General features: G+C 41.7%; 1 protein-coding gene across 1 annotated transcript in view; it reads left to right on the top strand.

The window, feature by feature from the left end:
* Positions 1-13,369, top strand: part of znf830 (zinc finger protein 830) — a 46,153-nt gene extending 32,784 nt beyond the window's left edge. Inside the window, exons 9-10 of the mRNA XM_059655535.1 lie at positions 1,867-1,943; positions 12,965-13,369. Of these exons, the coding sequence (XP_059511518.1) occupies positions 1,867-1,943; positions 12,965-13,139 (252 nt within the window). The 3' untranslated portion in view covers positions 13,140-13,369. The remainder of the gene's footprint in view (positions 1-1,866; positions 1,944-12,964) is intronic.
* Positions 13,370-25,408: the final 12,039 nt, after the last annotated feature.

Raw genomic sequence — 25,408 nt, 5'->3', positions numbered from 1 at the left:
AACATCCTGCCATGCACTTTAAAATTATTCTCCCTTATTATTAATCTGCAACTAAGGGAATGGTTGCTTTCTATTCATTCTGTCCATGCCTTTCATAATCTTATGCACCTCTGTCAGGTACCTCTCACAACCCTCTCTGCTCCAAAGAAAATAATCCAATGTTATCCAGCCGCGCTTTGTAGCTGGAATTCTCCATTCTAGGCAACATCCTGGTGAGTCTCCTTTGTATCTCCTCCAGTACAGTCATATCCTCCCTTCAGTGTGGTGACCAGAACTGCACATAGTATTCCAGCTGTGGCCTAACTAAGTCTGTACAGCTCCCACTTGACTTCCATGCTCTCATAATCTATGCCATGACTGATAAAAGCAGGCATCCTGCATACTACCTTAATGACCCTATTAAACCGTCCTGCCACTTTCTGGGATCTGTGGACAACCATCCCAAGATCTCTCTGTTCCTTTGAATTTCCTAATGCCTAGCTATTCATTGAGTTCACCCTTTATTTATTCCTTCCAGAAGCCAAAGTACTACTATTAACTCTGAGGAGCTGAGGTTCATTGAAGTCCCAGGAGCTCACTGAATTATAGGGCTTGGGACTCTCGTTTAAAACAAAATAACATTTATAGATCAGTGCAGCTGGAGTCTGGAATTGAGGAAAAACCCAGGGGCAGTGCTATTGCTGCAATATTCCTTAAATACTGTGGTGACCGAAGCTGTACTTGGTACTTTTATTGTGCTTAAGTAAGACCACAAGATGTAGGAGCAGAATTAGATCATTCAGCCTGTTTCACTGCTGTGAGATTATGGCTGATCTAATATTGAAGCAGTAATGTAACAAGTACCAGAGTTACTACATATGCTCATTTGGCTCAAAATTGATATTGTTAATGCCTCCCAAGATTTGATTTCCTTTGCTCAAAAATATCAAGCATTACTTTGATAGTTTTCAGTTTATTGTCCGTTCCTTCTCATTTTGACCTCAAAGTTCAAATTAAAATGTTATAGGATCATTTGAAGCACATTTTCCTTGAGATTTTAAATACTTTGTATGCTAGCAAGTTTTGAGAAGATTTGTAGCTCAGGTTGAGGTTCTGGATGTGGGTTTGCTAACTAAACTGGAAGGTACATTTTCAGACATTTCGTCACCATTCTAGGTAACATCATCAGTGAGCCTCCGGTGAAGCGCTAGTGTTATGTCCCGCTTTCTATTTATCTGTTTAGGTTTCCTTGGGTTGGTGATGTCATTTCCTGCATTTGTGATGTAATTTCCTGTTTTTTTTCTCAGAGGGTGGGAGATTGATTTGGAGCCTATGTGTTTGTGATTGGAGTTCCGGTTGGAATGCCATGCTTCTAGGAATTCTCGTGCATGTCTCTGTTTGGCTTGTCCTAGGATGGATGTGTTGTCCCAATCAAAAGCCACAAAAAGACGTGACCCACTATCACTAGTATCCTTACATACAGATGAGGAAGGACACCACTTTGATTGGGACAACACATCCATCCTAGGACAAGCCAAACAGAGACATGCACGAAAATTCCCAGATGCATGGCATTCCAACCGGAACTCCATCAACAAACACATTGATTTGGAGCCCATCTACCACCATCTGAGAAAAGAACAGGAAATGACATCACCAACCCAAGGAGACCTAAACAGATAAATAGGAAGTGGGACATAACACCAGCACTTCACCGGAAGCTCACTGATGATGTTACCTAGAATGGTGATGAAACGTCTGAAAACGAACCTTCTAGCTCAGCGAGCAAACTCACATCCAGAACTTTGTATGCTGATTTTAAACTGCTATTTCGGTCAAAAGTAGTCTGTACATCTTAACTCTCAGATTTTTATATTCTGCCTTAAGGTTTCAGAAGCAATTGTAGCTGAAGATGATGAAGAAATTCGTTTTGACAGACAGATAGAAGAAATTGATGAACAAATGTAAGTAAATTCTAATGCATTTTGCATTAGGAAGTTTAAAATCATACTTTGATAAATGTTTGACTTGTAGAAAATTAGGCTACTTCTTGTGTCCCAGACGTCCAGAGGTGCAGGAAATGTCACCAAGTGAAAGTGCTCAGACTTCAGGTTTTGGATTTGGAGCAGCAACTGCTGTCATTGTAATATATACAAAAGACAGAGAAGCATGTGTGTAGCACATTTCAACAAGTGTTTGCTCCATAGCTGAAGTGTGTGCAGCCGAACAGAGAGTGTACCCTGGGATTCAGAGTATGAATGGTGCTTCTCGAGTGTTGTTGAAGTTGTACTCGCCAAGGCAAGGGGAGAGTATTTTATTCCATTCCAGATTTGTTCCTTCTAGATAATGAACAGGCTTTGGGAGTCCAGAGGTGAGCCATTTACCACAGAACTCCCAGTGCTTGTTCCTGCCCCACCGAACTTATCTCCATTTATCTCGACTCCATTCTCCGCTCCCGCCCCCTCCCCCAGCCTGGGAACTCCCCACCTGCGTCCGTGACAACACTCACCAAAACCTCCAATTCCCTGGTCCTCAACACCTCATCTTCACCATGGACGTCCTGTCCCTGTATGTTTGCATTGTCTATGCAGATGGCCTAAATGCTCTCCGCTTCTTCCTCTCCCTCAGGCCCCCCTCCAACAACACCCTTATCCATGTCGCCGTACTCCTCCTTACCAACTTCTCCTTCAACTCCTCCCACTTCCTACAGACAAAGGGAGTGACCGTGGGTACCCACATGAGCCCAAGCTATGCCTGCCTCTTTGTGGAATACGTTGAACAATCCTCCTTCTGCAGGTACACTGGCCCCATCCCCCACCTCTTCCTCCATTATATCAATGACTGTATTTGCGTTGCCTCGTTTTCCATGAGGAGCTCGAACAGTTCATCCACTTTACTAAGACATTCCACCCCAACCTTAAGTTCACCTGGACTCCAATACCTCTGTCTCCTTCCTGGACCCCTCTGTTTCCATCTCTGGCAACCATCTGGAAACTGATATCTATTTCAAGCCTACCGACTCCCACAGCTACCTAGAATACACCTCCTCTCACCCACCTTCCTGCAAGAATGCCATCCCCTATTCCCAATTCCTTTGCCTACGCTGCATTTGCACCCGAGATGAGGTATTCCACTCCCGGACATCCCAGATGTCCTCGTTTTTCAAGGACCACAATTTCCCCTCCACAATGGTTGAAAACGCTCTTGACCGCATCTCTCTTGTTTCCTGCAACTCATCCGTCACACCCCCTCTCTGCAATGACAACAAAGACAGAATCCCCCTCGTCCTCACGTAGCACCCCAGTAACCTCCGGATTCAACACATCATCCTCCACCACTTTCGCCACCTACAATCTGACACCACTACCAAGGACATTTTTCCCACCTTGTCTACTTTCCGGAAGGACCGCTCTCCCCGTGACTCCCTTGCCGGTTCCACACTCCCCACTAGCCCCACCACCCTGGCACTTTTCCCTGCAACCACAGGAAGTGCTACACCAGCCCTACACCACATTTCCCCACCCCCCACCCTCTGTCCTAAGTCCCAAGAAAACCTTCCACATTAAACAGATGTTCACCTGCACATCTGCTAATTTGGCATATTATATCCGCTGTTCCCGATGTGGCCTCCTCTATGTCGGGGAAACCAAGCGGAGGCTCGGAGACCACTTTGTGGAATACCTATGCTCGGTTCATGACAAATGACTGCACCTCCCAGTCGCGACCCATTTTATCTCCCCCTCCCACTTCCCTGCCACCTGACCCACCTGACCAAACCCCATCCAAACTCCCTATCTACACTCACTTTTACTGGCTCCATCCCTGCCTCCTTGACTGTCTGTCTTCTCTCCACCTATCTGCTCCTTTATCCACCTTGCATCATCGCCTTCCCTCTCTTTCTGTCTATTTTATTTCAGAGTCCCTCCCCCCCTCCCCCCCTCCCCCCCTCTCCCCCTCTCTCCCTCTCCCCCCCCTCTCCCCCCCTCTCCCCCCCTCTCCCCCTCTCCCCCCCTCTCCCCCCCTCTCCCCCCCTCTCCCCCTCTCCCCCCCTCTCCCCCCCTCTCCCCCCCTCTCCCCTCCCCCCTCTCCCCCCTCCCCCCCCTCCCTCCCCCCTCCCCCCCCCCTCCCTCCCCCCTCTCCCCCCCCCCCCCCTCCCTCCCCCCTCTCCCCCCTCCCCCCCCCTCTCCCCCCTCCCCCCCCCTCTCCCCCCTCCCCCTCTCCCCCCTCCCCCCTCCCCCCTCCCCCCTCTCCCCCCTCTCCCCCCTCTCCCCCCTCCCCCCTCTCCCCCCTCTCCCCCCTCTCCCCCCTCCCCCTCCCCCCTCTCCCCCCTCTCCCCCCTCCCCCCTCTCCCCCCTCCCCCTCTTACCCTCCCCCATTCCCCTCTTACCCTCCCCCATCCCCCTCTCCCCCCCATCCCCCTCTCCCCCCCCATTCCCCTCTCCCCCCCCATTCCCCTCTCCCCCCCCATTCCCCTCTCCCCCCCCATTCCCCTCTCCCCCCCCCATTCCCCTCTCCCCCCCCATTTCCCCTCCCCCCCCATTTCCCCCTCCCCCCCCCATTTCCCCCTCCCCCCCCCATTTCCCCCTCCCCCCCCCATTTCCCCCTCCCCCCCCATTTCCCTCTTCCCCCCCCATTTCCCTCTCCCCCCCCATTTCCCTCTCCCCCCCATTTCCCCCTCTGGCAGTATCTGTGAAGTAAAAAGCAGTTAACATTTTGGGTCCCGTGACCCTTCCTCAGAACTCCCATTCTCAGTTTTCAGAAAGGGTTACTGGACCCGAAGTGCTAACTCTGTTCTTTCCCTCACAGATGCTGTCAGACCTGCTGAGCTTTTCTAGCAATTTTTTTTGTTCCTGATTTATAGCATTGGGATTTTTTTTTTCGGTTTTTATTTAGAAAACACATTAAAGCAGGAGAAATATACTGAGGTTTTATAGAGGTTAACATCCAACATTTTAGTGTCTTTTGCTAAACAGATTTTTGAATTTATTTTTAGATAAAGCAAATTTTTAAGCAAACCAGGTCTCAGGAATTTCTTTAGCTGTGCCTAACACAATTTGTGGGTATTTGGTCTAAAATTCGAATCAAGCGATTTTAATGTGTTTAAGCCTGCATGCTGTTGAGTGTATTATTGATGATAATCTATTAATATGTGTGTGAGGTAAGCCTGTGACAAGCAGTTAATTAATTCTAACTGAAAAACAGAAATTGCTGAAAAAGCTCAGCGGGTCAGGCAGCATCTGTGAAGAGAAATCAGAGTTAATGTTTCTGATCTGGTGACCCTTACTCAGAACTGATGGTAGCTGGGAAAATGTTGGTTTATATGCAAACATTAACTTTGATTTGCTTTCATAGATGCTGTCCAAACTGCTGAGCTTTTCCAGCAACTTTTATTTTTGTTTCTGACTTACAGTACCCGCAGTTCTTTTGGTTTTTAATTAATTCTGATTTTAGAACCTTACCCTAGATGAACGGACCAAAATTAACTTGAGTGATCAAATCGGCTATGGCCTTTGATCATCTTTGTTTGAATCCTTGCAGGGGATATAGGTGTTACTGGCAAGGCCAGAATTTGTTGCCTATCCTTAATTGCTCTTGAACTAAGTGGCTTGTCAGGCCATTCAGAAAGCAATTAAGAGTCAACCATTTTGATGTGTCTGGAGCCACATCTAGGCCAGACAAGTTAGTGATTGCAGATTTCCTGACTAAAGAGCACTGGTGAACCAGCTGGATATTTATGACAATTGACAATGGTTAGGTAATTGCCATTGGGCTGACTTTTAATTCCAGATTTCAATTAGGTCAGATTTAGCCATTTGCCATTGTAGGATTCACCCCGATTTTGCCAGCGTATTAGCCTGGGCATCTGGGTTACTTGTCCATTGACTTTACCACTACACTGCTGTCTTCCCTCGATCTTGCTGCATATATTATGATTACTGAAACTTGTACAGAGTGGAATGATATTTCCACATATGCATTAGCCGGCCAGTCATTTCCAGAAATCAAAAATCTGAATTTGCAGACGATGCAGAATTTTAACAGGCGATAATAATTCCTCAGAGGAAGGGTCACTGGACCCGAAGCATTAACTCTGTTTTTTCGTCACAAATGCTGGGCTTTTCCAACAACTTTGTTTTTGTTTCTGATTTGCAGCATCCGCAGTTCTTTTGGTTTTTAGATAATAATTAGATGCCTTAAAGTAGAATACGTGGCCAAGATTTTGCAATGATCAGAATGTTTAAACTTCTGTGTTGCTGCTCTGCTGATTTTAGGTGTGGTCACACGCAATCTTGATGCATCTGTCAAGGTGGAATTCAAACCTGTATCGCCAGAACAATAACCGTGGGTCCTGGAGTGCTAATTCATTGACATTACAACTACATCATTACCGTCCCTTATGTCTGTTCTGGATACCTTCTGGAATTATCTCCAAAACAGATGAGATTTCTAATAGATGTTCGATGTCCACTATCTATATCTTTGATACCTTTACAGTGACTAAACTTTATTTAGCCTTGCTTTTATTTTTGCATCTTCTCCTTTTTACCTTGCGATTCTCTTAGGTGTTTTAGTTTAAAGAAATGTACATTCAGAAATGTACAAAAAAAGGTTGCATACTAGAAATTCTGTCATCTCCCACACCTGACTGGAATTCTCTATTAACTGGAATTTTTGATATTGTGGTTACCTGCTAAAAGCCACACACTTTATGTCCATTTAATTTACAAAGAAAACTAGCAGCAGTAGCAACAGATTAAATACATGAAATGCTAATTGCCTCAGGTAGACAATGTTTTATATTAAAATGGGAGATGAACAGATGTTATAACAGCGTATGTAAAATTCATTCACAGGATGTGGGCTTTGCTGGCGAGGTCACTATTTATTACTGATCCCTAATTGTCCTCAGGGTGTTAAGAACTGATCACATTGCTGTAGTTTGGAGTCAATGTAGGCCAAACTTTAAGGAGAGCATAACCAATTTAGAACAATGGTAGCATTTTTGCCTTAAAGTTATCCATTAATTCCCAGATTTTTTTCATTGAATTCAAGTTTCATCATCTGCCGAAATGGGATTCAAATCCACATCACCAGCACAATAACAATAACGGAGTGCAGTGGAGGCCGGGATGTTGGATGCCTTCAAAGCAGAGATCGACAAATTCTTGATCTCACAAGGAATCAAGGGCTACGGGGAGAGTGCAGGGAAGTGGAGTTGAAATGCCTATCAGCCATGATTTAAATGGCGGAGTGGACTTGATGGGCCGAATGGCCTTACTTCCACTCCTATGTCTTATAGTCTTGGATTTCCAGCTCAGTCACATTACTACGGCACCACTACCTCCCAATGTGCCTGTTCTAGACTACACTTGAACTTGAATGGCCAGTTGGCTTTCCTTATTTCAGTTTCGTGTTACGTTATTCAACATCTCTGAAAGGAAGAATTTTTTATTCTGTATCAGCTTTGGAAAAAGCTGTTTGTTTTGGTTATGTGTGAGATTTTGGGGAAAGGCTGTAAGAAGGAATTGTTCCTTTATTGAGATTAATGGCACCCCTATTAATTCATTGATTATGTTATGCCAAGATTGGCTGAAGTTAGGATATATCCTTGACATGATAGACAAGGTATATGAAAAAGTGACCTTTTGGCATAATATTACAATGTTACTTATGATATTGTCATTGATAATGGAGAAGTGAAACCGGATGGAATCAATAGTCTGTGATTAATGTATTTAAATATTACTTAAATCAAGAGTTCATCAATTTCATATCTTAGTTTGAAAGATTTTAAAATATCACTCAGAAATATTACTGGTCTGATGTAAAAATAAATGCACCTTTGTAAATAGTACATCAATTTCAGTTGTTCAGGCCTTCGTACAGCTGAAACCCTCAATTCTAATCATGCTTTGCCTTATTAATGTTTCTATAAATGTTATTTAACAGATTATATTGCCATTATTTATAATTATATTTTTCCATACTGATATTAATTCAAACATGAATTCAGATTGCATTCTTATGTCGCTGTTAACTTTGGCTCAGTGGTCTTATGTTTGCCTCTGAATCAGATCATTAGTTCAAACCACAGAGACTTGACCATCTTTTTCTTTGTCCTTAACTGCAGAGCTGAGAGAGTGTTGTCCTCTTGTAGCTGTGATTTTTCAGAGAAACAATTAAAACAAGGTCTCTTTTACTTTCTCACATGGTTATAAAGCACTTTTAGGTGTCATCCCTGGATGTGCAATTGCAAAGTTTTTCTCCTAGTTGTAAATGATTAAGGACACATTTTGGGGTAGTTCATTTTTAACGTTAGAACATAGAAACATGATCTGGACTACATTTCAAGTGAATTATGATTAATCTATATCTTAACTTCATCTAACCACAAAATCTAGGGTCAGTGTTTAAATTTTTGATTTGAGTCTCAAATTCCTACTACCTTTTTTATTTGTTTTGCATAACTTCACACACTTAGCTCTTTGTGGAGAATAGTGTGGAAGTATTGGAAGGATTTGTAGGCTGTCAATCTGTTTAACCACATCATGAACATTCCTTCTGTGGCCATCATGTCCTGGAGTGGAACATGAACCTGAACTATTCTGATTCAGAGGCGAAACGTTGCCGGTTAACTCAACTTCTATCCTTTGTGGGAAGAAGTGCATTCTGATAGTAAACCGAAACGGCTTTGCTCACATATTAAAATTACACCACCTTCTTTTAGTTGAATCCATCAGTTTCTTTCTCTCTCTACTCTTTCAAATTATTAAATCACTAATACTTTAATTAGATTACCATTTAATCTTATAGGTATTTTCAGTCAACCTATGTAAGCATGTTATGACACATCTCTGAAACAGGTAGAACTTGAGTCCTGACCTTCTGGTTTGAAGGTAGGAATGCCATTACTTTGCCAAAGAAGTCCACTCCCTTTTGTTGACTTTAGGGGTATATGGTCGCAGTTACCTAATATAGGCAGTTGATAATTTATTGCAATTATCTACTAGTTTACTGAGTTTGTAAGGAAGTAGCAGTTTAGGGATGATATATTAGTTAATTAGATAAAGAAAGTCTACAACCCCTTGACAATTGGGATGGTTCACTGATATCAGAGGACAAACAGGTTGTCGGCATGAAATGTTTCAATCTCATTAACGTAGTGGGGGCAGCATCCTGCTCTCTCGCTGATGTGTTCAGGAACTCTTCCATTGGTCTTCCTCCTCTCCTTCTGTCTGCCTGCTGAGGACTGCTCTCAAGGGCCATCCAATGAGAACTGCTGTGTACAAGGTCTGCTTGTTGAGAACCCCTCTTGCCTTGAGTCTCCTTTATTCTTGGTCCCTGCACCAATGTTCCAGCACAGATTTGACCTAGATTCAGCACATTTACTCAAGCACAGAATTTGGCTCCAGTGCGGTTATTCTAGCTCAGAATTAGCCTAGGCCCTACACGTTTTCCCCTGGCACCTCCTGTCCTGAGTACTCTGCTCTGAGCCTGGCCATTTAGTGTTATATCATTTTTAGGGGCAGGCATCTTACACTGTGTCAATTGATTGTCTGAATATTTTGGCTAGTGGCCTTACCTGGGACAGCCACTCGTGTTATTGGGAAATCATTGTTCCCTTGCCCAGTTCCATCTTAGGGTTGGTTTACCATTCTTTCTGAGAACAAATACTTCTTATTGTTGAATAATAGGGTACATTTGGTGCCTGATAAATTGTTGACATGAGTTTCATGCACATTTTTTGTGACCGCTCTGATTTTCATTATTCTTCCCTTTGTTTTCATATGCCAGAATTTCGGAATGTTAAGTGCAGCTGTAATAGCTTTTAAATGAAACCTCATGCTACACAGTAGGTAATAGGAAACATCAGTCTTAAAGAGACTCCAATATTCAACATCTTAAGCTTTTAGATACTTTTAATCAACCTATTCAGATGTGTTATGGCACACCTTTAGGGTCAGTGTGACTTGAATCCAGACCTTCTGACTTACAGATAGAGTCACTTAGACTGCACAACTATAGCCACTCTCCTTTACCTTGTGTAACTGTATATGTAATGCGTCCTCCTTTAACTCTGTCATTTTTCATTCTGGAAAATCTGCACTACAAATGGAGTCCAATTAGTGCCCTGCACAGCAGTAACATAACTGTCATTTCAGCTGTTTAAAATAGCAAGACTTAGCTTAATCTTTTGCAATAGAAATATAATGAGAATGAGTTTAATTGGAATTTTATATTATAACTGTTGTACGTCGCACTGACCTTAAATGATATGCGCACGATAGTCAGTAATAAGTGATTGAAATCAAAGAGCTTTCAGAACAGAATGAGTTTATTGGAACCAGTGTGCCAATCCATGTGCTGGATCTGGATCAGAAATATCTATTTAATCCAATTTCCCCAGTTTTTCCCAGCATAACATTTTTCCTTATGATGTTACTTTTATCTTGAATTAAATTCAGTGACAATAAAAAATACTTCAATTTAAGGTTATTTGAATTAGCATAGCCCTTTGCAAAAATGGAACTCTTAGGATGTAGATTATCACACTAAGACCAGACATCTGTATTGAAAAATAAATAAGACCGTAATACAGAGGGGCAGCCCATAAAGTCTGATCTTCCTTTCAGTGAGATCATGGCTGATTTGATAATCCTCAGTTCCACTTTTCTGCCTTTTTCCCCAAAATGTTTGAGTCCCTAATTGGTAAGTATCTGACTATCTCAGCCTTGAATATACTGGAAGATTTAATGCGGTTGCTAGTGACTTGTTACAAAATGGTCTCAGATTTGAGAGTTGGGAATGGCAGTGGTAAAATCTTCTGGGACGTTTTTAAAATGCAATCCATTTCTTGCCAGAGTAATAAAAGCCAGGTGAAATTCAGCAATTCTGTGACAAAAGATCACTTGTACAACTACAGTTAATGGTATGTTTATCACTCATCACAACTCTCTCTGAACATAAAATTATGGAATGTTTAAAGCACTGAAGGAGGCTATTTTACCTGTTGTAACCATGCTGGCTCCCTGCAGGGACAATTCACCTGGTCCCCATCCCTTGCCTTTTCCTTTTCATGTAATGATCCAGTTCCATTTTTTTCTCGCCTGGTCACCATTATTTTTTCTGCAAAATACTTAAATTTGTTCCCTTTATTTCTTGACCTTCCCCAATGGGAAAAGCTTTTTTTCCCCCCTATCTATTGTCCAAGGCCTGCAAGAATGCCTTTATTCAGTCTCCTCTCAACCTTACCTTCTTCTCATGTAATATTCCCAGTGTCTCCAAGCTATCTGTTTAACCAGAAAATGGTTGTTTATCTCGTTCTTAACTTTTAAGTATTTTAGTTTCATTGTTTTGGAAAACAGCAAGCTGATGTGGTGACCAGTGTGATGGCAGATATTGGATTCAACAATTTAAACAGATATTGTCATTCAGTCAGATCTACATCGGTAATGCAGGCAAAAATAGATGATGTTTGGCTTTCTTGGACTGCAATTTAGTAAATAGCTCTGAGGTGATTGCTGCTGTATTGGACTATTGATTAAGAACGTAAAAAATAGGAGCAGGAGTAGGCCATCTGGCCCGCCAAGCCTGCTGTGCCATTCAGTACGTTCATGGTTTATCTTTTTGAAAACTCAGCTGCATGTACCCGCCTGCTCACCATAGCCCTTAATTCCCTTCCTGTTCAAAAATCTAACTTTGCCTTAAAAACATGGTGAGGTGGCTTCAACTGCTTCACTGGTCAGGGAATTCTACAGATTCAGATTTTTGGATGAAGAATTTCCTCCTCAACTCAGTCCTAAATCTGCTCCCTGTTATTTTGGAAACAATTGTGGCCACAGCACTGATCCTGTAGGGACAACAGTAGCCATTGATTGCCAACCAGAAAAATACCCATTTATCCCCACTCTTTATTTTCTGTTAGCAAACCAATCTTCTATCCATTCTAATACATTATTCGTTATGCTGTGCACCTTTATCGTACGCAGCAACCTACAGAGGGAAGCAGCACTGATGATATCATCACTATGTCAAAGAAAGAGTTGTGGGCGGGGGCCAGAATGAAACAAGTAATGTTCTACGTACCGCACAAAGAAACAAACGTAACTGGGGCCTGGTGCAGGTACCTCTGACCTGAAGGAAATGAGAGGAGTTAAAAGACAATTTGTTGAGGGTGAGGATGTGCTTAGCCAAGCAGAGGAGGGCAGTGATGGGTGGGCATGGTTCAGGTCTTTGCTGCAGGAAGAAGCAGAGAGCCCTAAGACCCTCCTGCTGGGGAGTGGGCATGTAAAGGGATTACACATCCATGGTAAATGGGAGGTGGCTGAAGCCTGCAAAATGGAAATTTTGAAATACATGTAAAGCGTCAGAGGAATCATGGATGTACGTGGACTGGGATTCTCAGGGGGGAGAAGACTGAGTCAAGGTAGGCAGAGATGAGTTGTGTGGGGCGAAAGCAGCCTGAAACAATGGGTCTGCCCAGATAGTCCTGTTTGTGGATTTTTGGAAGAAGGTAGAAGCGAGCTGTGTGGGGCTGGGGATTATCAGCTTGGAGGCAGTGGGAGGTAGGTCACCAGATGCCAGTCTGGTATCATATCTCAGCCAGATCAAGTGAGGAAGGCATATTTCCTTCCCCAAAGGACATTAGTGAATTAAGCAAATTTTACAACAATTAATGACCGTTTCATGGCTACCCAACTGGCTTTCAGTTATAGATTGGTTAGATGAATTTAAATTCCTGTTGCTAAGGTGGAATTTGAATCTGTATCCCCAGAACATTAGCATTGCTACCCCAGTGACAATTACCATTTTGCCATCGTCTCCCTTTTGCCAAAATAATTCCCTGTCAGTTCATTTTGGTAATACTGTAATCATCAATTTAGTGTAGCATAGAAACACTTCGTAAATAAGTTACTATTTTCAATGGAGGATCTTTCTTTGTTAAATTTTTGTGCCGTATTAATAAGTACCTGTTTTCTTCCAGAATGTGCTACAAGCGTATAGAGCACTTGCGAGATCGTCAAGAAACAGTAAAACAACTGATGACAGCATTGAAAGGCAAGCAGTCACAAGGTGACAATGAAGTTGACACGGATGATGAAGAAGAATTTCAGGAATTCCTTTCAGGTGATTGGCGTGCAAAGGGAGCCTTACTTTAGTACCCTGGAAATTTCTGTCTCTGATTTGAAGTAAGTTTTGTGCCAAGCTTGAAGAACATTTGACTGAAGCTGGCATCTTATTGTTTGTATCACATGAACTGGGAAATGAATGAGAACAACAGCAGGTTAACACTTTGGAGAAAGTATTCCTTTTTTTAAACCTGTAAATAAAACTCTTTTGACGTGTCTGTACCTTGGTTGTTGGATTAAAATTAACTCATTAAGTTGAATCCAAGTTTTTTTTTCAGATTATTTTGTTCAGAGATTTTTGGACATTATGAAATTGTGAATTGTAATGATGGTTTGTTCTTGGACAATCCCTCAGGAGCAAGTAAAGGGCCTTGAGTTGACTCAGCAGTCCAATGTTGGAGCTGCACAACCTGCCACAGTTGTTTGAGGAATGGGTCATTGGGATGCTTGGCCTATACATTGTGTCATTATAGCCACCCATATCAGTGGAAACCTTTTTAAATAAACTGAGACTGACTGTGTAATGGGAGAACTTAATTTTAGACTTTAGCACATGCATTTTAGAAGTAGCATTATGTTTACAGTTTTATAATGTGCTTGGCTACATGGGTCGAATTTCACATTCAGTCTTCAATATGGAATATACTTTGAAAGGCAGAGGTAAACAAGAGGTTGAAATTGTAGCAGCCTCTTTTTGTGTACAGAGAGATTCTTTTTTTAAAAAAAAGGTATACAATTATTTTGTTTACTGCTTCCAAGGATTTTGGACTTCTTGCCCTCCAACCAGAGGCAAGTCACTTGTGATGCGTTTTTAACAAGATACGTTACTCATTGAGAGACTATGACCTCTTTCTGTCAGCTCCTCTGTATTTTTGCTTCAATGCATTTTTTGATCTGGCTGCTTGTTTGAATCATGGCAAAAGTTTACCCAGCTGAAACTAGGCTACCCTGTTCCAGGCAAGTCTGCTCTACTTAATGAGGAAAGGACATTGGTTTGACATGTCTGAATTTGTTTTAAAGTGACAAAGAGAGTCTTCTATTGCTATCAACTGATTTTAAATCAAATAAGTATAAATTCTACTTTGCAATTGCAAGCAACAAAATAAATGTTGACCTTGAGATGTAGGAGCAGTAGTAGGCCATTCAGCCTATTGAGTGTGCTGTGCCATTCGGTGAGATCATTGTCGCTCTGATAATTTTCAACTCCACTCGCTTGCCTTCTCCTCATAACCCTTGATTCTCTCACTGATTACAAATCTTAGTCTTGATTATACATAATGACTCAGCTTCTATAACCCTCTGCAATGAAGAATTCCACAGATTCAGTACCCTCTGAAAGAAGAAATTCAGTTTCCTCTTAATCTGAAATTATGGTATCTGATCCTACATTCGTCGGCAAGAGGAAATAACCTCTAACCTATCAAGCCCCTTAGAATGTTGTACGCTTCAATGAGCATTCACTGTTCTAATTCCAGTGGAATTCCTGACCCGAAATGTCAGACCTTCTGCTCCTCTACTGCCTGTCGTGCTGTGTTCCTCCAGCTCCACACTGTCTGATCCCAGATTATATGGATAGTTTATGACTGCAATTATTATTTAAAAATTATACTTAGCTCTTTAACGTGTTTTCAATATGCAAAACTGAACTTTAGAATTAGTAAGGATTTGCAGAAGAATTTCTTTGAAAGCAGCTCTGCATTGTTTTATACATGAAACTGCAGCTTGTACATAAAAGTAAAAATATTAAACATGTCTTCAAACATAGATGCCTTGTGACACACTCAGTTCACAGCATGTAGCAAAGTACTTCTTAAGCCATCTGAATCTTTTGGAAGTTGTGAAATGCTTTTGGAAACAAGTCTTCAGCAACAGTATTGCAGTGAGTTAACACCTTGTGGATCCTAGGTTCACATTCAGTCTTTATTAAAAGGACAGTTTCACATTTTTCTGAAAGTCTTCTTGGGTACAGGGACTGTAGCCCATCACTTTGGAATCAATGTGTGTCAAATACTTTTGCTTTGCCCAGAAGCCACCCAAATATGAGGTGTGGGGGGGCATTTAATATTTGTTAACTGTGTGTGTTTCACAAGCTATGAAAACTGGTTTGTGGCTGCCAGGAGAATTAGGAAGTTAGAGAGGGAAGATCCTTGTACATTAAAATTACAGAGCTTCAAAGCATACAGCACAGATACATTAGGATATTGTCTAATCGTCTAAAAAAAAGCAAATTTGAAGAAAGGTTGGAATATTTAGTTTGTATTAGAAGAATGCGGATCATGGCACAATATGGTATAGGTGATGATGCATATGTGAGGCAGGGTAGATAGAAACAGGTTCCTTCCAGTTTATGGATTTAAAGCAAAGATAGTGGGTACAGATTCAGTGAAAGAGGTGTGGAACAGCAAGATAAACTTTGTTGTAAATTTGAGAAGATTCTAAAATGAGAAAGGTGCGGCGACAGACAGAGGGAGACAACTGCAAAGAATAGAATGAAGGTAACTGATAATTCTGGTGGGATAACAAGGAACACAGGGCACAGAAAGCCAGAATCAAAGAAAATAAACATTTGAGAGAGGGCACGAGATAACCAGGTGTGGAGTTGGATGAACGCAGCAAGCCAAGCAAGATCAAAGGAGCAAGAAAGCTGACTTTTGGGGTCTAGACCCTTCTTCAGAAAATGAAAAAGCTTTTCTGAAGAGGGGTCTAGACCCAAAACGTCAGCTTTCCTGCTCCTCTGATGCTGCTTGGCCTGCTGTGTTCATCCAGCTCTACACCTTGTTATCTCAGATCCTCCTGCGTCGGTAGTTCCTACCATCTTTGAGAGAGGGCATAGTGTGATAGTAGGGAATTGCCAATAAAGAGCAGAGCAAATGACATTCGTAAATGAGACCAAGATTTTTGAATTTCATACATTGCGCCATGGGCCAGAGTGGATTGATGAGGGCAGGGTGAAGTGTAAGTTTACATTATGTGCTCAAGTCCTAAAGTGGATCTTGATCTCACAACTTTTGACTTGAGGCATGAGTGTTGCAAAAAGATTTGAACTGAAATTTGATTAAAGACTTTGCAGGTTTCTATATGTAGCAAGCACTGACATCATAGTATAAAATCCAGTGTTCTATTCCTTTCATACATGAGGATGTTGTTGGTAACATGAATATTGGTCGGCTTACTGTAGCTGCTGTTGAGAGTGTTGCGGGTGGCTGCTTAAATTTTTGTTTCATGTGAACATGCTCTGATAATGAACATTACGGCAAAGTTAAAGTCACAGGCTAGTATAATTCATAAATTATTTTACACTTGAAACAAGATTCTGTAGGAATTAAAATGCAATTTAAAGCCAAAAGTGATTTCAGTACAATGTCAGATGATGTTATCGATAGGAATCAAATTAAATGGCTGGAAAATAAATATGTACAAAATGATGGCAACCAGAATTCTTCAGATGTTATTATTATTTGGGTGACAGCCATGACTCAGTGCAGCATTCATTTTTGGAACAGCAAGTTGTATGTTTAAGTTTCACTCCAGAAACGTGAGCACATAATTTAAACTGACAGTCAGAGATGAGGGAATGCTGTTAATTGAGGTCTTTCTGCTCTCAGGCAGAAGTAAAAGAGTTCCATTGAACTATTCTAAAGTCTGGAAGGGAAGGCCTTTACTCAGCAATAGTTTGCCAGTTTCTACGTTCTAGCAGCCTCTGCTGCTATGAAAAACATTCCAGCAGTGATGGGAGGAGATATTTGAACAGGTCTCATTTTTCCCTCAGCCACATGGGCTGCCTCACATCTTCTCAGGCGTGAGTTTGCCACAAAGAGGTGGTTTTACTCGATGCAGCAATGCTCATGTTAACTCCCTTAACATAAGAATCAAGGTAGGGATTTTTGCTGTTGAAAGTGCTGTTGAATAGGATGAAGCCATTCAGCTCTTTGAGCCAGCTCCACCAATGAACAATATTATATCTGATGTGGTTTTGGTCTCAACCCTACCTTCCTGTCCCCCACCAACCTCTCGGTCTTTAAAAGGGAACATTTATTTTTAACCTGTATTTCCTAGCCAGCCTTATGGGTAGAGTCTTCCAAGTATCTACCCTATCAAGATCCCTCAGGATCTTATGTTTCAATGAGCTCATTCTTCTAAGCTCTAATTCCTTTGCAATATTCTTGGTCAATTCACGGATGCCACATCAAAGGTTGCTACACAAAATCAGAACACATGGTGCAGCAGTAACATGTCAGCATAGTAATAGGGCTATTTTCTATTTGTTAGCCTGAGTGTTGAGATAAGTGGGTCATTTTGGAGGTTGACAGGCACTAACTCATGGAGTATCGCAGGAATCAGTGTTGAGCCCTCAGTTATTAACAATTCATAACAACCATGTGGATGTAGGGGCAGAATGCATGGCAGCTAAATGTGCTCATAGCATCAAGATAGGTGGGGAAGTAAGCTGTAAACATTCTGCAAATGAATAGAGATAATTTAAGTGAGTGGGCAAAAGTCTTGTGAATGTACTATAATGTGATAAAATGTGAACGTTCCCATATTGGCAGGAAGAATAGAAGAGTAGTATTCTATTTAAAGGGAAGTGAGAACTCTGAGATATAGAGGTATGTATGTGTGTGTCATTAGCTGCCATGAAGTTATTATACAGACAAAATAAGTGATTGGGAAGGCAAATGGAACATTGTTGTTTAATGGAGTATAAAAAAAGGGTCTAGGCCCGAAACGTCAGCTTTTGTGCTCCTGAGATGCTGCTTGGCCTGCTGTGTTCATCCAGCTCCACACTTTGTTATCTTACATTTGAATCAGTCTATCAGTTTTCCATTTTACAAATACAAGAGCCTTGTGGCACAGTAGTAAAGTTCCTACCTTTGAACCAGAACGCCTGAGTTAAAGACCAGCTTACCAAATGGGCTGTTCAAAAGCATCTATTCTTGCATTAGAAGTAATTCACATGTGGTTCACGACTTATTTCTGGGATGACACGATTATCCTGAGAGGAATGATTGGACAGGTTTGGCATGTACCCAAACAAAACTCAATTCTTTATCTGTAGTTATATGTTACTACAACACTATGTGTTCTTATCGTGTGCAAAAACCTTTGATGTGGCATCTGGGAATTGGCCAAGAATCATGCTGAGAAATTGGAGGTTGGCAATGCACCGTTAGTACGGAGCAGCTGAATTAAATGGTACGATTATTTTTGCTATCTGTGGTGCTAATGTATCAAAACTGAGAAGTCAGTCTGACTGAATAAAACTTTGTTTGCTTGAGACAGGTGTAGCAATGAATGAATATCTAAGGCTGTTATGCAAATAGAAATCTGCATTCATTGAGTTTTAGAGAGATTTGATTGAGTCATACTAGGATGAAGAGGATGGGAGAGGGTAAACAGGGTGATTGAAGGTGAACAAAATTGTAAATAAATCAAAGGCTAAGCAGTAGAGCTGGGCAGTGATACCTGGAGAAAGGGCTCTGAATGTACTTGAGAGAAGGAGGGTGTAAGCTGTCTTGTCTAATGTTGGGAAGAGGAGGAGAAAGAAGACCAAAGAGAGTTTGGATGAATACAAACACATTTGTGGAGTATTAATTGTTCCTTATTACACAAACTTGAGTCAAAAAACACCATTCCACAAAGAAACATGATTTTTTTTTGTACTGATAAGTTAATGTTCTCCAAGAAAATTGGTACTGCGATTTACCAAGCGATTTACATTGGCAGCAATGAGGTTACCATCAAACCAGAACTTTACAGCAATTATTACTTCTAGTCTGAATGTTAATCAGTTTCCTCACAATATTTTGGCCACCATTCTCTCCAAGCCACATTCCCAGTACACCAGTCAGTAATGTTGTGGAAATGCTTGTGCCTCAGATTGAAACCAGTTATTTCAATTAAATTGCCATTATTGAGATATAGTCTAGAATTTTACCAGCCCTTTGGAGATGGACATGGTCACTGAAGGGTTGGTAAAATGACGATAGAAAATGTCATAAGGGAAGCCCAATGAGTTCCCATCATTGGAAATTAAACCAAGGTGGGAATTTCAGAGGTTCAAGTGCCCACTACCTAGACATCATGGATAGCAAAAATGTGATTAATTGTGATCAGTGACAGTCATTTTATGATTCTCTCAGCATTTTACTAGTGTTAAGATAGGCCTGCTGTAAGTGGAATCCGCAAGAATCACCAACGACGCCATCCAACTGCTGCCTGGGGCCGGCGAGGGGTGGAAGTGGTGGGATGTCTCCCTGAGGACCTGGGGTCCAAGTAGCAGTCCACTGGAAGCAATGGCTATCATTGGGCTCTGCCAGGGCTCCGTTTGCCTGTCTTCATTACAGTTTTTGTCAAACATGGACAAAAGAGCAGAATTCTAGTGATGAGGTTAGACATACAGCTCTCAACATCAAAGCTGCATTTGACTGAGTGTGGCATCAAGGAGCCCTAAAGTCGCTGTAATCAATGGGTATCGGGAGACAAATCTCCAGTGGTTAGAGTCCTACCTGACATGTAGGAAGATGTTCATGATTATTGGCGGTCAGTCATCTCAACTTCAGGATATCTCTGCAGGAGTTCCTCAGGGTATCATCCCAGGTCCAAGCATCTTCAGCTGCTTCATCAATGATCTTTCCTCTATCACAAGATCGGAATTGGGAACATTTGCCAATGATTGCACAATGTTCAGCACCACTCATGACTCTTCAGACACTGAAGTAGTCCATGTTCAAATGCAACAAGATCTAGACAATATGCAAGTGGAATGTAACATTCACACCACACAAATGCCAGTCAATGACCATCACCAATAAGAGGCAATCTAGCCACCACCCCTTGACAGTCAATGATATTACTGAATCACCCACTATCAACATCCTGAGGGTTACCATTGAGCAGAAACTCAACTAGACTCGCCATACATACACAGTAGCTACAAGGGCAGGTCAGAGGCTAGGAATACTGGAGTGAGTAACTGCCTCCTGATTAACAAAGCCTGTTCATCACCTGCAAGGAACAAGTCAGGAATCTAATGGGATACTCTCCACTTGCCTGGATGGGTGCAACACCAGCAAAATTCAAGAAGCTTGAGACCATCAAGGACAAAGGAGCCCACTTGATTGGTGTCATATCCACAAGCATCCATTCGCCCCACCACCAGCGCTCAGTAGCAGCAGTGTGTAATGTCTACAAGATACACAGCAGAAATTCGCCAGAAATCCTCAGACAGCACCTTCCACATCCACAACCACTTCCATCTAGAAGAACAAGGGCAGCAGATACCTGGGAGCACCGCCACCTACAAGTCACTCACCATCCTGACTTAGAAATATATCATTGTTCCTTCACTATCACTGGCTCTAAATCCCGGACATCCCTCCCTCTGGGCATTTTGGGTCAACCCACACCAGATGGACTACAGCAGTTCAAGAAGGCCGCTCACTGCCACCTTCTCAAGGACAACTAGGCATTAAATGCTGGCCAGCCAGCAACACCCACATCCCACAAATTAATAAAAAGAAAAGCATTAGGGGTAGCATGGTGACTCTGTGGTTAGCATTGCTGCCTCACAGTGTCAGGGAACTGGGTTCAATTCCAGCCTTTGGTGACTGTCTGTATGGAGTTTGCAATATTCTCACTGTGTCTGCATGGGTTTCCTCCCACAGTCCGAAGATGTATGGGTTTGGTGAATTAGCCGTACTAAATTGACCAGAGTGTACAGGGGGGTGTACAGTTTACGTGGAGTAGCCATCGGGGTTGCAGGAAAAGGATAGAGTGGAGTGCGGGGGTGTTGAGTCTGAGTGGAGTGCTCTTCGGAGAGTTGATGTGGACTTCTTGGGCTGACTGGCCTGTTTCCACACTATAGAGATTCTATTAATTTGGAGGAATTTTCTCCTATGCAGCATCAGTAGTGCACAAATCAAACAAAGGTACTGCTAAATTGTCAAGTTGTCTAACTGAGTCGGCAATTCAGAGGCAGGCTGCAGTCCTTAAGGAGATGAAAGTCTTGACAGAGATCACCACTAGTAAAATCTCATCTGCAGTCCCACAGCTCATCTGACAAGGCTCAAGATCCAGATTTGGTCCCAGCTGTAAGGATGATGTTGTGGTTGGTAAAATTCTGACCATGTTTTCAAGTTGATCAAATTTAGAAAATAAATAATGTTAAGTAGATTACATTTTAATAAAAAGACAAGCAAGATGGAAAAGGAGGATGAGCTATGATACTAAAGCATGACAAAGACAAGTCCAGTGAAGAATCTTGACTGAGCAGATCAAGTCCTATAATCAGAACGGGTGGAGATAAGAAGTAAGAAGACATTGATAAAGCTAGTGGGAGTTGTATGTAGCTCTTCAGAAGTTATAGTTATACGATCAAAAATTAACCATGAAATAATCAATGTTTGTAACAAAGATAATACAATAATTGTCAAAAACTTTCTCTTCTCACAGCAGGGAAAAGTCAAATTGGAAAATGTCATCAGGAAGAGAAGTTTACTAGATACTTTCATGACAGTTTCTGGAACAATCTTTAGTGGGACTACAAAGTTATTGGATCTGGCATAATGCAATGAGGCAAGTTTAATTAATCTCAAAGTAACAGCTCCTCTGGGGAAAACAAACTGATAATAATATGTGATGTTAATTTGAATTCAATGTACTCCAGGCCCAAACAGAAATTTGAAAGAGCCGCTTACCAATATGAGGACTGGCTATGGTTAATGGAATAAATAAACTAAATGCATTTGAAGTGAATAAACAATGGCTAATATTTTAAACAAGCCACAGAATTCAATAGAAATATAGCCATTAAAAAATCAAAAACTCAGCAAAAAAATCCAGCCATGGCTTGGTTAGGAACTTAAAGGTAGTTTGAGGTTTTTTTTAAACCGGGTAATTAAAATGTTGAAAGGAACAGTAGCAAGTCTGATGACTTGGACATGGTACAAACTACCAAGGGTGAAGAAATACAGTTGAGGGAATAATTAAAAGATGAGATTGCACAAGAACAAAGATAGATATCTGAGCTTTTACTAGTTTATAAAAAAAGCAGTGTAGCTGAAGTAAATATCCTGCGCATTAGAAGCAGAACTTTTATCATGGGGAATAGGTAAATGGTGCAATATTTAACAAAACATTTGGCTGGCATTTAGTATCCTCCCCAAGACGGGTTCAATGGTAGGTGTCACTCGCTCAGGTGAAAGAGTGTTGTGTGGAGATCGTGTTGGTTTCCTGATTCTGCTCATGAATGTATTTCCCTCCCTAGTGCCAAATCAGAGTTGTGAGCGCATGGAATAGTTTACCAGTGATAGTTGTGGAAGCGGAGTCATTAGTGACATTTAAGCGACTGCTGGACATGCACATGGACAGCAGTGAATTGAGGGGAATGTAGGTTAGGTTATTTTACTTTTGGATTAGGATTATTCCACGGCAGAACATCAGGGGCCGAAGGGCCTGTACTGTGCTGTACTTTTCTATGATCTATGATCTAAGTGCAAAATTGGCAAACTAATGCTCACTTTAAGGGCTCAACCTACCATAGCTGGTATTCATCCATAAGCAGATAGGGAACTAGCCCTGAGTAATCCCACAATATGACCATTCCCCATCAGAATGGACAGAGCGCTCTTCTTCCTTGAAAAGTGGTCTGTACCATGTCCAACCACCACCACCCTCCTTCATCTGGCTGAGCTTGTTCTTATTTTAAGCAATTTCTTCTCTAACTTGACTCACTTTCTCCAAGGCAAAGGTGCTGCTTTGGATGCACACATGCGGTCCCAGCTAAACCTGTCTCTATGTTGAGAATGTGGAACATTCCTAGTCGGGACCTCAGAACATGTTCTGAAGAAGTGTCACTGGACATGAAAGTTGAAACCTTGATCAGATGAGTGAATAGGCCAAGACGTGGTGAATGGGGTTTAATTTAGATAAACGTGAGGTGTTATATTTTGGTAAGGCCGATCAGGGCAGGACTTAAAAATTAATGGTAGGGCCTTGGAGAGTATTGCTGAACAAAGACAACTAGAAATGCAGGTGCATAGTTCCTTGAAAGTGGAGTCTCAGGTAAACAGACCTTTGATACACTTGCCTGTATTGGTAACTGCATTGAGTATACGGAGTTGGGAGGTCATCTTGCAGCTGTACAGGATATTGATTAGTGATAATGGGAACTGCAGATGCTGGAGAATCCAAGATAATAAAGTGTGAAGTTGGATGAGCACAGCAGGCCAAGCAGCATCTCAGGAGCACAAAAGCTTCTGATGAAGGGTCTAGGCCCGAAACATCAGCTTTTGTGCTCCTGAGATGTTGTTGATGGGCCTAGGCCTGAAACGTCAGCTTTTGTGCTCCTGAGATGCTGACGAAGGGTCTAGGCCCGAAACGTCAGCTTTTGTGCTCCTGAGATGCTGACGAAGGGTCTAGGCCCGAAACGTGAGCTTTTATGCCCCTGAGATGCTGCTTGGCCTGCTGTGTTCATCCAGCTCCACACTTTGTTATCCAGGATATTGATTTGGCCACTTTTGGAATACTGCATTCAGTTCTGGTCTCCCTCCTGTAGGAACGATGTTGTTAAACTTGAAAGGGTGCAGGAAAGTTTTGCAAGAATGTTTGAGCTATAGGGAGAGACTGAATAGGCTGGGGCTATTTTCTCTGGAGCATCAGAGACTGAGGGGTGACCTTATAGAGGTATATAAAATCATGAAGGGCATGGATAGAATGAATAGCCAAAGTTTTTTTCCAAAGGTAGGGGAGTCCAAAAGTAGAGGGCATATGTTTAAGGTGAGAGAAGAATGATTTAAAAGTGACCTAAGGGGAAATCTTTTCAGACAAAGGCTTGTGTCTTTGCAGAATGAGCTGCCAGAGGAGGTGGTGGAATCTGCTATAACAACCTTTAAAAAGCATCTGGATGGGTATATGATTAAGAAGGGCCTAGAGGGATATGGGCCAATTGTTAACGAATGGGACTAGATTAGTTTAGAATTAATCTGCTGGTCAGCATGGACGAGTTGGACAAAAGGGTCTGTTTCGTGCTGTACAACTTTATGACTCTATTAACTGTTTTGTCTCCAGAATGCTTCTGGATGTTCTGCGTTTCTCCAGCAATTTGTTTTTGTTTGTTGGCTGACCACATCTTTTCTTTGATAGGACGACCAAAACTGCACACAATACTCCAAGTATGGTCTCACCCAGGCTCTGTACAGCTGCAGTAAGACTTCCATGTTCTTGTACTCAAACCTTCTTGCAGCAAAGGCCAACGTGCCATTTTTATAGACCATTATTTAAGGAATTCAGAACATGAATCGAAAAGAGCTTGACTGATTGAAACATCAGGGTACTGCAAAAAGAAATGACCTGCTCTAATGATAAATGATTTGCCTGGACTAGAAATCTTCAAGAAAGGAAGTATTTGTTTCAGATCAACCAGGTTGAACATTCCTGAGATTAAAAGGTCCTTCAGATAATGTTCTGGGAGAACTCTCCAAGTTAACAGGGAAGAGTTTCTCTATGAAGCGAATTCAAGAGCTCAAAAGGTTCTCAAATGATGGTAATGAACCAACTACCAGATTTACCATGAATAACGTCCTCTGGGAAGTACCTGCAAGACAGTAATGATCCTGCCACAGAATAATAATTCACAAATCAGCACCAAAGTCAATAAAACTGAAACAAAAGACTAACTAATCTTTCAAATCTGAAGAGAAAGTGCTCCACGAGCATTGTGAAAAATCCACACCACTTGAATTTGTGAAGTCAGGGACTTTGTGAGATGGAGTCATGATAAATATATATGTATTTCTACACATGAATATATGATTGTTATCGCTGGGGGGAGAAAAGCTTTAAAGTAATTGTTCCGTAAGAGTTAATGTCGATGATATTGCAGCTGTACTAAGCTCTACCCAGTGTTTGGGTGGAAAAATGAGGAGCCTTGCACAAGGCCTTACAGCAGAAGTATCAGCCATATCTCCTTATAATTAGTTAACACTATGCCTAATCAGTTAATGTACCCAGTGCATTTTGTTACAATGGTCCACATATGGCTGTCTAAGCCATTATTTTTCCATTTCTAAAAAGTAGTGGCAACTAACTACCTCAATCACATGGAAAACCATACTGTATGCTGACATTAATGGTATAAAAGTAGATACAACATTCTCTGGATTCAAATGTGGTCCTTTTAACCCTGAGTTTGTGCTAAATAAGTTTCCAAAATCTTAACAAGTTATTATTCAAAGGATTGTTGGCTCAAATATAGTTGACAGATATTAAATGTAATACCTGGTTTTGTTGCAAAGGTTAAT

This window comes from Stegostoma tigrinum, chromosome 2 (assembly GCF_030684315.1).
Source record: "Stegostoma tigrinum isolate sSteTig4 chromosome 2, sSteTig4.hap1, whole genome shotgun sequence".
NCBI classification, from domain to species: domain Eukaryota; kingdom Metazoa; phylum Chordata; class Chondrichthyes; order Orectolobiformes; family Stegostomatidae; genus Stegostoma; species Stegostoma tigrinum.
This window is presented reverse-complemented; position numbering and strand designations above follow the sequence as displayed.